The sequence below is a fragment of the Podarcis vaucheri genome (genome assembly GCF_965113315.1).
Source record: "Podarcis vaucheri genome assembly, chromosome: 2".
Taxonomy (NCBI): domain Eukaryota; kingdom Metazoa; phylum Chordata; class Lepidosauria; order Squamata; family Lacertidae; genus Podarcis; species Podarcis vaucheri.
Genome location: NC_138760.1, coordinates 14,436,528 through 14,452,444, shown reverse-complemented (window position 1 = coordinate 14,452,444; position 15,917 = coordinate 14,436,528). Strand labels below are relative to the sequence as shown.

Genomic DNA, 15,917 nt, shown 5'->3' with positions numbered 1-15,917 from the left:
CAGCTTGAGGGTGTAGGCTCTTCAAACACACTGATATTGAGACCCGCTGTGCCATAGCTGTCAACTTTTCCCTTTTCTTGCGAGGAATCCTATTCGGAATAAGGGAATTTCCCTTTTAAAAAGGGAAACGTTGACAGCTATCCGCTGTGGGCTTCCTCTGAAAAGGTGCTACGCTTCATCCTTTCAATATTGGGAGCTAGGAATCTGAGCAACTTGGTTTCGTGTGTCCTGCCTGGGGATAAAGAACCTTTTACACCCCTCAGTCCGAAGATGACTTTCCCTTTGTGGAGGGTTCAGATCAGTGTTTCCCAAACTTGGGTCTCCAGCTGTTTTGGTTCTACAACTTCCATCATTCCTAGCTAGCAGGACCAGCGGGAACTGTAGTCCAAAAACAGTTGAAAGACCCAAGTTTGGGAAACGCAGGTTTAGATCAATTTTGTGTTTAAGCTTTCAAATTGATTTGCGAAGTGTTTTCCGCTGGTGCCAGGGGGAAATACTCAATTAGCTCGTCTTTTCTACCTCCAGTTTTTGAAACCAAAGAAGAAAAAGAAGGTGTGAAAATCAAGCCCAGGAAAGGCAGGTCTAAAAACAAGACGCTTCAAGGTCCATGTGTAGAGCCCTCTGAGGAAGAGCAGCCTTTCTTGAAAGAGGTCTCCCTCGAGTTTGTTGACACAGTCTCTCTGCAGAAGAAGACCCTAACCACCTCGCCAGTGCTGAAGTCCAAACAGAAGAAGCATGCTGGCTTCCTGAATCACCCAGAGGCCTGCCACTGCTTGCTGTGCTCTGACGTGGTCCTCTCTGCCGTCTGTCTCGGCTGGCTGGTCACCTCTGCAGAGGAGGAGCTGGCATCTGGGAACAGGGCGGAAGGCTTGCATCTCCTTGAGACCAGTCTGAAACGGTGTGCCACTGTGGCTCTGCGTCTCTCCAGCATGGTGGCCTGTGTTTCTCAAGGCAAGAAGGGGGTCACGCCTCATCAGTTCCCAGTTCAGATTCTTGATAATCTGGTGGCCCATATCTACGTGACTCTGGCTTGGCAAAGTGTGAACACTGGCAGACCAGAGAAGAAACTTTGGGGCATTCTGGAGACTGGCTTGAGCTTGCTGTCTTCTAAGGAGACTCGGCTGCTTGGCTTCCAATACCAAAGGGCCAGGCTGCTGCTTGCCAAGGGTGTGGGTATCATGTCTATCCTAGCCTCTACTCAATATGACAGTGCAGAAAACCTATTTTCTAGTGCTTGGTCTTGGAAGTCCCCATTGTCTCTGCACGGGAACCCAGAAGGCAAGCAAAAGGCAGAAAAGGAGGTCAATACACTTTGCACGCTGCCCCTGAAAAGCAAAACGCCGAAGCAGCCAAGAGCTGATCATAAAACAAAGTCTAAGCGAATCCAAGGAACTAAACCTCTGCCTGTGACCAGACCTAGTAATCCATTTGCCCTGGCTGAGTCTGATTCAGAGGCTGCTCCGGTTGTCCTTAGACCACCTGTCGAGCACCGTACCCCAGCCCAGAAATCCCTCCCAGCTCCCAGGACGACCCAGCGTTCAGCAGCCAAGCCGCGCCTGAAGGCTCCATTTGCGGTTTTTGAGGAATCTTCTCCAAAGCTAAACACCAAACTTCCAAAGGCCCCTAAAGTGTCGAAGAGAACGAAATCTCGAATTAAGGTAACAATTAAAATAATAATAATCTATTAAACGTCAGCAACCCTAGCATGAAACGAACCTAAAAGTTGCCTTGCTTAATCTGGGCCATGGTCTTAATATGGAAACGTTAATTGTGACTGCTGTGGTTTATTAAAAATATACCTTAAATATTTACACGGCTTATCTATGGAATTGGTTTGCAGGCTTTGGGGGGGGGGTGCATCTGTTGTCTGCTGTGAAAATGGGATGCTTGACTAGATCAGCCGCTGGTCTGATCCAGCAGGATTCTTGTGTTGTCCTTCTAAAGCAGGGATAAGAAACCTTTGGTCCTCTGGATGCTGTTTGGCTTCAACTCCCACCAGTCTTGCCACCACCATCACAGGCAGAGATAATGGGGTCAGGACCCATACAGCCCAGCATCTTGCTTTCTGCATTGTCCAATCAGATGCCTATGAAAAGCCTACAAGCAGGACAATGTCATAATAGTTTTGAGCAGTGACTGTCTCCCATTGTTGCTTGTTCCCAAGTGACTAGTATTCAGTGGCATGCTGCCTCTGCACCTGGAGATGATAATATCACCATCAAGGCATAAACTTGTCCAACCTCCCCCCCCCAACCCCCCCCATATAATCTAGCAGCTATCACCAAATATTGTGGTAGTGACTTCTGTTGCTGTAAGAGTTTTGGGGGAAGGGGAGGTGAAGAGAAAGCAAAACAAACTTGTCTCCCCCCTAGGTCTCTTTCTATGATGACAGTGATATGGAAGATCCTCCGGAAGCCACGCAGGCGTCCCAGTTGGCTGCTGCCAAAGAGCCAGTGCCTGCCACCCCCAAGACAGGAAGAAGGGTGGCCTCTAGCAGGAAGGCATCCCAGATGAGCTGTAGCGCTAACTCTTCAGGCGGCTGCTCTCAAATGGCAACGCCCCTGCCCAGGAGGCCACGGGGCAGGGGAGTTTCTCGACGAGGAAAGCAGCAGGAGGAAACCAAAGAAGCTCCTTGTGAGGAGGAAACTCCCAGTTCTAAGGATGATGAAGAAAAGGAGGTTCTGAGGACCATTGAGGAAGGACCTGAGGCCAGCTTTAAAGTCCTACGGGGTTCCGATGAAGAAGCGCCAGTAGTTGAAGGTGAGGTCTGACTGCTTGGAAAAAGCAAACAGTAGAGGAAGGTGGAAGGCGACAGACCTAGGAATGAGCTAGCTGACAGGCTTCTTAGGAGGGTAAGGGGAAGCAGGAGGCTTTAAAGGGAAAGAACAAGCCAGAGTAAAATAAGAATATTCCATAGGTGTTGGAGCAAGTCTGATTTCTCTTTGTCATCTCTCTTTCTGCCTCTAATCAAGCTTTGAAGCAGAACATCCTGTGGGGTAACTAGCCTCATACAGCTGACATTGCTTAAGTCTAATGCATGAAGGGGTTAAGACAATAGAGTAAACTGTCCTTCCAGGCTTAGCTTGTCGTGGGAGGGACTGCCCCCTACCAGTCTATCTGAGAAGCGCAACGTGTGAGGAGGTCAGAGCTGTTAGCTGCAGCTCAGACCGCATGGCTCTTACAAGCCTTTCTTGAGCTCTTATACCAAAATTTAGGAACTTTCACCACTGTAACTAAGCCAAGTTTTATTGCCTGTGCAACATTTTCTGACTGCAGTATGGAAAAACACATGGATCTGAACTTCAGAGAGTTTCTCAGTAAATAATTTTAAACTTACCAAACATGTGGTCTTTATACTAGGGGGAGAGGGAAGTTTAGGAACTCATAAGGGCATATTTTAAGATCTAAAAGCCTTTATTTCCATGCTTTACTTTGCTCCATATTTTATGATTTAAAATCTGCTGGGGTTATCTTACCTGCTGCTTTAAAATGAAGTTTCTGAATATCTCCTCTGCTAATCATGGGGTGAAGCAAAAGCCTGTTGAAAGACCTTAATCTACTGGTGTAACCTGCATGCTTTCCAACCTGCCTTCTTAATGACAAGGGTTCGAAAGTTGTTTTTTAAATGCAGTGTTGAGATTTCTTAGTAATTCATTTCAGGTGTGTAGCTGGCCTTCGTTATATGTGTATTCATGTGCTGCAGTTTACTGTGGCATGAGCTCTCGTGCATTTCAGGTTTCTGAAGCAGACTTCACTCCCACGAAAGCTTACACACAGTGAACACCTTTAAATTTGTGAGTCCTTAAAAGGCTTCCTGGTGGGGATCGCTTGGGAAGACTCATTCTGTGCCCAACAGGGTGCCATGCGAAATTGCACCCAAGCCACACCCCTGATTATAGAGGCTGTTTTGCAGCTGGCATTGACACCTTGGCATTCCTACTTCTCACTGCAGAACGCAGGAGGCGGCCTATCCGTCGGCTGAATGACACAGAAGAAGACCAAGAGGTTCTCCGGCGTGATGCCAGCATTGACTTGCAGGAGGCTTTCCCGGCTACAGAGAAGAGAGGTTCAGAGGACCCTTTCAACTTGCACCCGCTTGCTGCTTCCCTGGATGCACCTGCCAGTAAGAAACATGAGCCTCTCCGCTTTGCTCCTCAGCTCCCTTTTTTAAGCCACGATTCCCACTTTGTGAGGCAGCCTAACGTCCCAGGGCAGGTTACAGCATTAAAACACAGTATTAAAAACAGCTTAGAGCAACTTGCAATCACAAAAATAAGGTGGGTTCTGAAAACATACACAAAAATACCTTAGATGTTCCTTACTCTACTAGCTTTGAGGAAGGAAGGCACTGAATGTGTTTTCTCCCTCTCACAAAAAATTACTGAGCCTTTCAGGCTTCAGACGTTCCCAAGGTTTAAGCCTACCTTTGCAGTGCTGTGGACTAGAAACTTGGGTCTTTCAGCTAAACAGAAGCCAAAGTCTCTGACTCTTGAATTCATCCCTCAGTGACAAATGCCGTGGCCTCACTGGGGTTTTGTGTAGTTCACACAACTCTAGGTGGTAGGCTGCTTCGTTGTCATCTTTGGTTCACATTGTAAGCAGTGTCCTAGGGCTGGGGGTTTAAAGCATTTTGCATATGTTGCTGCAGTAATCTTTAAAATAGCTGTGCAAGGGCTGGTCAATATAATTTATTCCCTTTCTGCAGATGTGGAGATTGAGGGAGGGGGCATACTTCAAATGACCCAATCAGCTCATGGTGACACCCTGTCCCTACTTTTCCCAAGTCTAAAAACCTGGCCTTCAAGATATAATTTAATAGATGCTTACTAGGGAATAGGTTTATTGAGAGCCACTGTGGTCTCCTGGTTACAAGACCCAGGACCAGGGTTGGAATTCCCACTTGGCCGTAAAGCTCATGGCGTGACCTTGGGCATCAATGTTTTAGTCTGTGAGGATAAAATGTGGAGAGTGAAGAACCATATACACCAGCTGTGGGAAACTGGAACAGGCCAGAGAGTGGATCCAAAACTGGCCTGCCCCCGGTGGACCATTTTTGACAGGTGTGGTGGGACCACCCACTTGTCAATCACCTGATGTCATCTGAGCAATAAGATTGGAAGTGAACCTCTAAAGACAGCAGCAGAGGCTTATCTCTAATCTTTGTGCTGTGAGAAAAGAGCACAAAGATCGGAGATAAGAGAACCCCCTACTCGCCAACCTTAGCGTTTAGATCACAGATATCAGATCTCTGTGCCTAATGCCATAGGGCATCAGGCAAATGTGGTTTGCTCAAAGTGGCCTAGCACAGGCCAAATCCAGGGATCTGACAGATCTAATTAAGATTCCTTGCTACTGATATTAATGATACTGAGCCATGGGGAAGAGTGGAATACAAATTTAACAAAATTAAATAAATTTTATAAATTTGCAACGGTTCTTAAAATTTGTTATTCTGGAATCATGCTGTTCAGTTCACAGAATAAACATAAATGTCCAGTTTTTCATTTAATTCAGGTTTTTCTCTCTGTTGTAGACTCCTTGTCCATGGACTCTGTCTATGACTCCCTGCAAGCTGCCTTCTATGCAATTGGACATTACCCTCCGGGTGCCCTCTACAGCCATCTCTGCCGGCTCATGGCACTGTGCACTGGGAGCCGAGACCCCATTGCTACTGCCTACCTGGTTTCTGAGTCGGTCTCTGTAACTTTTCGTCATCAGATACTGACCGTCATTTACAAGAAGCTCCAGTAAGAGCTCATATTTGGGGGGGGGGGGGAGGGGAAGTGGTGTATACTGTATGTAAGTGTGGAAAACATAGCCTTGTGTAGGTTTACTTGGAAGTGTGTGAGAGAGTAAAAAATTATCCACTCTCAGTGGACCTGAGCAAGCCTCATGACTGCAGGGAGGTAAGCAGGAACCTGTGCAGATACTTAGCAGACAGCCTCTTCCAGGTGTTGTTTTTACAATGAATGAAAGATAAGTCAGCTCTGATGCAGCAGATTTGTCTCTCCCTGAGGAGCTCATCTGAAACAGGCAAAGTCAGAGCAAAGAATCATGCAGAGATGCAGTGTGAGGCCTTTTTGCTGGGTGGGTACTCAAAGCTCCCTGGAGTATGTAAAATTGTCTTAAAGATTGGGGTCTGTACCAGTGTATCAGATCGATACAAGGGAGTGAATCTGAACGCATTTCCCCAGAATGTCCCTTTTCCAAATGCCTTTTCCAACCATTATAAGTTTTTCAAACGTATTTAAAATCCATGCTGGTAGAAAGCAAAATCTGCTTGGATGTCACCGTGAATCTTAACACGGGCTTTTGTTTATGCTGCTGCCAGAATGTTGGTGTGTGTGAAGTCTCTATTAGCATCTGAAATGAAATTACAGTGGTACCTCACAAGACGAATGCCTCGCAAGACAAAAAACTCGATAGACAAAAGGGTTTTTTGTTTTTTGAGCTGCTTCGCAAGACGATTTTCCCTATGGGCTTGCTTCGCAAGACGGAAACGTCTTGCAAGTTTGTTTCCTTTTTCTTAACACCGTTAATACAGTTGCGACTTGACTTCGAGGAGCAACTCATAGAACACGGTGTGGTAGCCTTTTTTGAGGTTTTTAAAGACCTTGGTGATTTTTGAAGCTTTTCCAAAACTTTTCCGACACTGTGCTTCGCAAGACGAAAAAAATCGCAAGACGGCAAAACTCATGGAACGAATTAATTTCCTCTTGCCAGGCACCACTGTACTTCTTGCTTGCCTCCTGCTTTCTCTTGCACATCCTTTGAAAGCTGATGTCTTAATGACCCCTGGCCTCTTGTTTGACTCTTAGCAAAATGAAAAAGGTATCTGTGGCCAGCACCTTAAAGCAGTTGGAAGCACTTAGCCTGCAAGAAGGAAAAACTGATTCTCCGTTCCAGCACCTCTCTGAGTTACAGAACCTCTTTGAATTCAGCTGCCCCAGCCCAACAAAGTTGGAGACGGAGAACTTCAGAGAACAGCTGCAACAAATCCCTTCTGGTATATGACATGACTTCAGTGGGGGAGAACAGGCGGTACTTGCTCCCCATTCAAAAGGGTGGTGGCATCTGTGTTCCTATAGCAGAAAAGGTTGTGAGTCTTATCGCTGCAGCATAAATCTTTAACGAGCTGGCAGTTTTTGCAATACCATGGTCTAGAACAGGGGTCAGCAACCTTTTACAGCCGTGGGCCAGTCCACCATCCCTCAGACCGTGTGGTGGGCTGGACCATATTTTGAGGGGGGGGGGAAATGAACCAATTCCTATGCCCCACAAATAACCCAGAGATGCGTTTTAAATAAAAGCACACATTCTACTCATGTCCACGGGCCTGATTGAGAAGGCAATTGGGCCGCATCCGGCCCCTGGGCCTCAGGTTGCCTACCCCTGGTCTAGAATTAAAAACAAAAAATTGTGCACTCAAGATAGGATTTGGAACATTGATGATTTAATTAAAAGAGCTGTAGTGCTGTACTTAAATTTAGCCTGGATTTCTGTAGTTCATGCTGGGCATGTTGCATTAGGTAATGAGTGGGATTTGGGTGACGGGAACTATTTTCACTTATTTAGGAATGGAGCAGGAAGTGTAGAGTTGTCCAGAATTCTTTCTTTGGCCATCTGTGGATCCTGAACTGCCAACAGAGACTCCCTCATTTATACTTATTTCTCAAAACAAGGACTAGAAATGTGTTTAGTTTTAAAGGGTGTTGTGTAGGATGAGGATGTGCTGTGTCTTAAGAAACACAGGAGCTTCTGTGCTTGCAGTTTGGGACTTGATGGCACATTTATGCCTCCTGTTACGCTCCAGCAAATAAGTGTTGCTTTATCCACCCTATGTGCAGCTCTTTTCTTTAAAATTGGGGGGCATTGCTGTCTCCACCACAGGGGTAACTGTGTGTATATTAACCCTGGTGAGCATCCAGCCAGGAACTATTGGGGACGTCCTCTTGCTGACACGGCTGGAGAAAGATGCCCCCCCAGTGACCATCCAGATACAGACCATGCACGCCAAAGTAAGGAAGTAAAATTTGCATTGGCAGCTTCCTGGTTGGAGGGGCCAGCTTTTTTCATCATGCCCCTTTGTTTTTCAGGTACCTGTAAGTGCAGCCCTTGGTGAACTTGATGCCATCCTACAGAAACAGAAAGAGATCTCCAACCTCACGGACAGGAAGGACTGGTGGAATGGCAGGGTTGCCCTGGACAAGAGGATGAAGGTGAGGTCTCCGTGGTCTTTGGCATTGCCCCAAATCTGCCAGAAGGCTGAGCCCTTTGACTTCCAGCAGCAGAGAAGAAGTGGCTAAAGTCTAGCAAAGGATAAGAGGGGTTGTGCTTACTTACACGCCTGGCACCTGTGACTGTAGGCAAAAGAATGGGCCTGGGTGACCAGGGGTGGGGGTCCCACCACTGCTGCCACCACTAACCAACTAAAAGTGGGGAGCACAAGGCACAACTGGGATGGGGAAGCACCTTCTGTTCCCAAACCTCATTGCTCTCATTGTTTCCCCAGCCACTCTGGGCGGCTCCCAACAGAATATTAAAAACACGATAAAAGATCAAACATTAAAAACTACCCTAAATAGGGCTGCCTTCAGATGTCTTCTAAAAGCCAGATAGTTGTTTATTTCCTTGACATCTGATGGGAGGGCGCCACCACCAAGAAGGCCCTCTGCCTGGTTCCCTGTAACCTCACTTATTGCAGTGAGAGAACCGCCAGAAGGCCCTCGGAACTGGACCTCGGTGTCCGGGCTGAACGATGGGACTGGAGACGCTCCTTCAGGTATACTGGCCCGAGGCCATTTAGGGCTTTAAAGGTCAGCACCAACACTTTGAATTGTGCTCAGAAACGTACTGGGAGCCAATTCTCCTTGTCCTCCATTGGCTTGCAACTGAGTGACAGGTTCTGCAGGGCTCACAGTTTCTTCACTCCACAGGATTTGACCGAGTCGCTGGAGACTCATGTCCTGAGCTGCTGGAAGGGTGCCCTGCTGCCAGCCTTTGAGGACCAAACCTTAGCAGAAGAAGCCTCCCACCTTCAGGCACGTCTCAGGGAGTGCGGCTGTGAAGAAGTAGATTTGGCACTGCTCAAGGTGAGGAGCCCAGGAGTCTTTTAGCAGTCAGAAATAGCAACTGGTGAGCTCGATTGCACCCAAAGGTCCAGCTTGCAAGCCAGATGCTTCCCAGAAGCAAAGCATGGAGGTGATGGCTTTGCCCCCAGCTTCTGGTGTGCAGAGGTACACTGTTGCGGCCCATGGAGGTTCTGCTTTGCTGTTGATATATTCATGCTCCTATGAGTATTTCTAATCCCCATGATTGTTTTCAAAGCTAGTGGCTGTCGTCTCTCTTACTGCTGCAGTGAATTTTGTAAGTTACACATTGTGTGAAATGCTTTGGTTTTTTGTTGGTTCATTTTTTAAAATGGGTCCTTCTGGTTCTGTTGCAAACATCAGGTGTGATTTGCCCAACAAGTCATGAGAGCGGAAGCCCCATGCAAGTACTTGCTTGTACAACTGGGTTTTCTCTCCTCCCCCACAAAATTGGCTCTGGGGTGTCAGAATAACCCCCAGAACAGTGCATAGCTGGGAAGAGAAGAACTGTTGTATCTGCAAAGCAGAAATATTTGTGCTGATGGCCATTAAATTACTTCCAATAGCTTTGCATGGTGACCTCTTATTATAATATTAAGGGAGAATTCTTCTGTAACCAATCTCTCTCTCTCAGCATGTACAGTATGTATGTATTTTTTATCTTATTGATTTAACCCCACCCATCTGGCTGGCTTATGCCATGTACCCCTCCCTGTAAACTCAACAAAAAAATATCAGGTGCATTTAATCTTTACTCATGTGGCACATTAGCCACTATATCTTTCCCCTACCATTTAAACTAACAGTAAATTACGATGCTGTTTTACAGCTTACATGTATATTTCAGCATACTGCTTTTGGAGATTTAAAACACTCTTATTTGTAATCTGTCTTTTAAAATATTAAGTGATTTAAAAGTGCTTGTAAGCAAGCAAATGAGTTAAGAATTGCACAAATGGTTGTGGTGACAGATAGCAGCACTTCACTGGGGTTGTGGGTGTCCAAAATGGCCTTGCATTTTAACTTTTGCTCTCCTCCACCAGGCCATGCTGAATGGCTCGCATCTTTTGGCCCCACAACATGTACAGTGCTTGGCACAGGGGCTCAACCCAGCTCAGCCCGAGAGAGCCCAGAACTGTCTGCAGGAGGCAGTGGACAAACTGGGATCCCGTACTGGTCAGGCATCGAGTGGCCACTTGGTCCTTGTGCTGGATAAAGTAAGTGAAGGCCATTTCCCCATTAATTACGACAGGTGAGCAGATAGCCTTCAACCTTGCACAGTCCCTTCTCGTTGGGTACCTTTCCTGGGAGAATCAGAAACACAACACCTCTTATTATATGGGAATTGGAGTCTGTTGGGTGCGGTCGCACCTTCTGTGCTACCCAACATCATTCCCCAAATGCTCGTTCAACAGCAACATTTGAGGGTTCAGGTCATTGCTTTCCTTTTCCTGGCGGACCAGGTCAGAAGCAGCCTGCCAGGTGTTGGAAGGTGATAAGACATCCTTGGCTTCCCTTAATGGGCTTGAATTATGTCCCCCAACCTCCGTCACACAGACTGAAGTTACTCCATTGAAGGAGCCCAGCAGTCCCCTCTTGTACGGAGGGGAGAGCAAGGCTTAATTTCTGATCGTTTTCCACCCCAGCACCTGCAAAAGCTTCCCTGGGAAAACATGCCATGCTTGAAAAACCATTCCGTGACCCGGTTACCATCTCTGCGGTTCCTGCTCAGCTATTCTCTTACAAAAAAGGTATGAAGAACTCCCCTGCCCTGCTAGAAGGTACAAAGGCATGATCCAGACATAGTCTTTATCCTATGCCTTTTTAAAGATGGATTGAATAGCTATGGCAACGTTAGTCTTGTTAAGTAGCGCAGCTTTTGCGTGCACGAGGCTCCATGTCTGCCTTCTTGGTGAATGGCGAAAAGGATATTTAGTAACGGCTAGGAAAGACCTTTATTTAAAAGACCTGTGAAATGAGGTAAGAGGTGACATTAGGCTGCTTTTGCTTCCTCTGTGTAATGAAGCTTGGCTCAATTTGCCCAAGTGCCCTATAAAGGGATCCTAGCAGTCTCTGGGGCACTGTGTGTGGTTTTAATTTTCATAGGTTGCAAGCTTTAGAGGAAGTGAGGAGAGACGTGTGCTGGTGGATGAACTGAGCTTCGATCCAAGATCCCTTGCCCCCTTTCCCCAGATTCTGAATGAGACATTGAGCTGACTAGATTCAAGCAAGGCTGCGTGCTTGTGTTTTTTCCTAATAGATTTCATTTCAGCACCTTTTGGAAGCTTAGTTCTGTGTTTTGGGTTAAGTCAGCTTGCAGATTTAACGGGGTGACTTCAAGTTGTTGCTAGTCATGGGAAGGAGCAATCAGCCTGGCATTGCCCGCTAGAAGCCACTTCTTACACTTTCACTCTTCTTCTCAATGCCCCCCCCCCTTTTTCTGGCCCTGGAGATGACACACTCATTGTACCAAGGCTACATCTAGCAAAAACTTTTGCGGGCTGAAATCTCTTCCCTGTACCAAAACCTCTGCCTTTATCCCATCTAATAAAGCTGTTTTTCTGATCTGCTTTTAACAGTATCAGAAAGAGACTATCCTAAACCGCGGTGTCAACAGCAGCAACACCTTTTATGTCTTGAATCCACACACAAACCTTCCTGGGACGGAGAAAATGTTCAAAGACTGGTTTCAGAGGTAATTAATTATCTGCATGCGTGCACAAGTCACACAGAGGTCTTTTGGAAGCCGGATTTCCCCGCACAGGTTACCAGCAGGCTGATTTGGGTTCCTCTGGAATCTACAAAGTCTGCTTGACCAAGGATGGGAATCTGTAGCTATTCAGATTTTGTTGGTGGCTCCAACTCCCATCAGCTCAACACAGCATAATGGCTAGGTATTGTGAGAACTGTAATCCAATCTGCTGCCCTACCCCTGGTGCTAGACAAAGTGCCTTTCTTACTAACTTCTTACTAACTGTCTGTTTCTTTCCACCCCCACCCCCCACCTCCCGCAATTGCTTGGTAGTGAGCCTGGATGGACAGGAGTGGTAGGAGAGAGTCCCAGTGCAGACCAAGTGCCGTCGGCTCTTGAAGAACGCGATCTCTATATGTGAGTACATACATCATGTAGTGCTGCCTAAGCCTGTGATGGAGAAGGCTGGTGCCTTGATTTAATTGGGGGACAGGAAAGCATGCTGCTTGGGGGCAATTGACAAATTTAACTCATAACTATTGAGGTAGGACCAACGCATTTTGTGTCTGTATTGACATGGTGCCTGGGCAGTATTCTCCTCTGTTTTGCTCTTTGCTCTTCTTGTGCGAGATCAAATAATCACAGAGTTGGAAGGGACCCCAAGGGTAATCAAGTTATGCTTCTGGTCCAAGTGGGCTTGTGTTTCGTTTTACTTTATTGTGGTTCTTTCCTTCCTGTAGCTACGCTGGGCATGGTGCTGGTGCCCGTTTTGTGGACACCATCCTGAGAGTGGACTGCAGGGCCGTGGCTCTTCTTTTCGGCTGCAGCAGTGCTGTCCTAGCAGTGCAGGGCAACCTGGAGGGAACTGGTGCTGTCCTCCGGTTCCTCATGGCAGGCTGGTAAGTTACCACATCCTTTGCTGGCCCTGCCTCCCTTTAACAAATGAGTCAGCAATCCTTGCCTCTTGAGGGGACTCCACCCACCTGTCAAATTCTGCCCAGGAGGCAGATCTTGATAAGGATCTGGCCCATGGAGCCCAAATGGTTCCATGCTTCTGGTCCTAGACCAGTGGTAGAGAAGGAACCTGAGGTCCTCCTGATGTTACTGGACTGCAGCTGTCAACATTCCTGACAACAAGCCATTCTGACTAGGGCTGATGGAAGCTGTAGCTGAGCAATATTTGAATGGCCACAGGTTCCCTAGCTCTGGCCCTAGACCACAGGTGGGGACCCCCAGTCTGTAAGCCTGTGGTGGCCTACCACGCCTTTTAGATCTTCCCCAGAACCTTGTGCTCTCCATCCCCAGAAGAAAAGGGTTTTTTCTCAGCCTGTTAGGGAGAGAGAAAGGAACAGACAAAAAAGAAAATGGGTTGCTGACTGCTAGCTTTGACCCTGAAAGAAATTTTGCCTGGGGCAATGAAGCACATGACATAATTTCTCTTAGTCATTATCCAGTGCTTTCTGGGGAAGCGAAAAGTTTCATGCTTTGTTTGGACACCTATTATATAAACAGGAGTTAGATAGTTTTTATTGTTAAAATAATTCAGCATTAATACACACATATTGTGAATATATAAGCATACAAACATACATTTCATACAATCCTTAAATATATACAAACATACCTACATTCAGTCCCAAGGATAATTCCTGGTCTCTCTTCAGATCGTATAGATCTTTCGCCTTTTACTAAAGATTTTTTTTAAATGACCTGTACATGTAATCTCTCTCTCCTTCTCCCTCAACCCCTAGTCCCCTAGTGTTGGGTAACCTCTGGGATGTGACTGACCGAGACATCGATCGCTACATGGAAGCACTTCTGAAGAACTGGCTCAAGGCAGGATCAGGAGCTCCATTCCTCCAATATGTCATACAATCCCGCCATGCCCCCAGACTCAAATATATGATTGGTGCTGCCCCGATAGCCTATGGCTTACCAGTGTCTCTGCAGTAGAAAACAGGGCAAAAGCATGATACCTGGTTTCTGGTGGGGGAGGGATTTGAAAGGACTCAAATTACTATTTTTTGTTGTTGTAAACGCTGAACTGCCTTAAATGGAAACTGCTGCTGGGGAGAAGGATAAAATATCTGGCCTTACGCAAGCTGGGTTGGTCACCAACTACCTTGCCTGACCTTCAGTGGAAAGTCTGCACTGCCTTTACACAGGATGCTCCTAGTTAAGCTGCTGCTCTTTGCAATATGTAGCGTTTGCACAGTGTACAGTTTGCATTTCCAGTGATTAATTAAGTTATTTTAAAACTGATTTGTATTTTAATGTTTCAAAGCCTGAATAAAAGTTATAACAAATAAAGTGTGTGTGGGTTTGGCGAAGGGGGGAGAAAAACTGGTTAAGCTTGGAACAGGTGCCAAAAATCTAGTGCTGGCTGATGATTCCTGGAAGTCTTTCTAAAATCGAACATGGATTTACCATTCTAGCACTTGACCATGCTGGTTTAATATTCTGTTCTGGTTTGACCCAAGCAGCTACTGCATGCCTGTCTATCTTCTCTTGTGGGTTTATAATACCCCCACATCATCATCTCCTTACCCCTCACCATGATGAACAGAACAGGAGAATTACACTGAACAGTTTAAAACAAAAATAGCAACAACAACAAATGAAGAATGTTGCATAATACGCACAGGTTCCCACATTAAGTCATAATCTGGGTTATCTTGGTGCCGAACCTTTTAAAGAATACTAACCTTAGGCACGGTTTTGTCTACAGAATTAGGAGCAAAGAGCTGTATAGACACTACCTAGATTTATTGTAGGTGTGCCCCAGACCAAGCTGCTTCATTTCAAAAGCTCTAGAATAAATGTATTTTTCTCAGCAGATAGTTAGGCACTTCCAGATTTTGCTTTACAAATGTAAAATTGAGCGCCCTTGATAGTCCCCAGGTTTTGCACTAGGATATTCAATAATTTTGTGCTATGTAACCTGTTACAAATGATTTAGTAGTTACCTACATACAGACAAGTACCAGAAAACATAAATTGCCCCCCAGTACCACCATTAGGAATGCAACTTGCATCCCAGAGAGAGATGTGTGATATTTTTACTATAGCCACAACATGTGTGGGATGTTTTGAAAGAATGTTGGATGTCTGGAAGAATAATGAAGGTGATCCTTTTCTCTCATGTATCACAGTGTTCTAGTAATCAAATGTCTTGTGTTCGATTTTGATATGAATTTAAATGCTACTTACCTTGATGAGGGTTGATAGTTACAGAGTGAAGAATAGTTCTGGAGCTCAGCACCAGAACCAAGCTTGAATGTCAGAGGCATGCAAAGTGTGTGTGTTAAAACCCTGATAACCCTCCATATGAGGGCATCCAATTCTCTATGATCACTGGTCACATTGGCTGGGGTTGAAGGGAGTTGTAATCCAAAAACATCTGGAGGACACCAGCTTGGGAAAGGCTGTTGTATTATGGATTGTACTGCTTACCTTAACCTATAAATGGCAGGTTATATTACAAGCAGTTATATTACAAAGCATCTCAAAGCTGAGCTTCAGTCAACACCAAAGGCCTCCCCCCCATTTCCATTCGAAAAACAGAAATGGACATACTAAAGTATTAAACCTCTCTAGGATCTCAGTACATGAAAAGTCCTTTTATTTCCATGCCCCTGTTCATATTTGTATTGCTTGGCTTTAATTTTTTTCCTTTGGCAGTTCCTGGAGGGTTGGCATAGATAAATTGAGATTTGGCACCCTACAACTATGTTCTTACAAATAGGCTTCATTGAACACAGCAAAAACTACCTTTTACAGTTAAGATGATGGAAGAAAACTCCACCTCATCTAGCAACAAGTTGCCCAAGGGCCTCCTGATTTGATTATTCAGATTCTGGGTCATAAATAGTGGATTTTCTCCACGAGTTAAGAGAAAATATACAGGCACTGGTGTAAAAATCAGAAGCAGGCAGGCCTAGAAACTCCCTTTGGTGACAATGCTTTGAAACATGCATGCCTGCTCCTTCCCAAAAGAAATGAGCTTAAGATGACTTTTTTAAAAAGGCATTTTTGAAATGCCCCATGGCAAGGAAAAACAAGTGTGTCTTACAGGTTCCATTTATGACAGTGTTTTGAAAGCAGTGTCCTGTAGAAAACAAAATACACAATGGTTT

The 15,917-nt window shown here is 45.8% G+C and overlaps 1 protein-coding gene across 2 annotated transcripts in view; it reads left to right on the top strand.

Annotated features, from left to right (window-relative positions):
• Positions 1-14,091, top strand: part of ESPL1 (extra spindle pole bodies like 1, separase) — a 40,072-nt gene extending 25,981 nt beyond the window's left edge. For both annotated transcript variants that reach the window (XM_082212329.1, XM_082212328.1), the window contains exons 18-31: positions 526-1,658; positions 2,373-2,760; positions 3,953-4,123; positions 5,534-5,747; positions 6,819-7,006; positions 7,891-8,018; positions 8,097-8,219; positions 8,937-9,092; positions 10,133-10,306; positions 10,736-10,840; positions 11,669-11,784; positions 12,115-12,198; positions 12,522-12,680; positions 13,533-14,091. In XM_082212329.1, coding sequence (XP_082068455.1) covers positions 526-1,658; positions 2,373-2,760; positions 3,953-4,123; positions 5,534-5,747; positions 6,819-7,006; positions 7,891-8,018; positions 8,097-8,219; positions 8,937-9,092; positions 10,133-10,306; positions 10,736-10,840; positions 11,669-11,784; positions 12,115-12,198; positions 12,522-12,680; positions 13,533-13,734 — 3,341 coding nt within the window. In that variant the 3' untranslated portion in view covers positions 13,735-14,091. The remainder of the gene's footprint in view (positions 1-525; positions 1,659-2,372; positions 2,761-3,952; positions 4,124-5,533; positions 5,748-6,818; positions 7,007-7,890; positions 8,019-8,096; positions 8,220-8,936; positions 9,093-10,132; positions 10,307-10,735; positions 10,841-11,668; positions 11,785-12,114; positions 12,199-12,521; positions 12,681-13,532) is intronic.
• Positions 14,092-15,917: the final 1,826 nt, after the last annotated feature.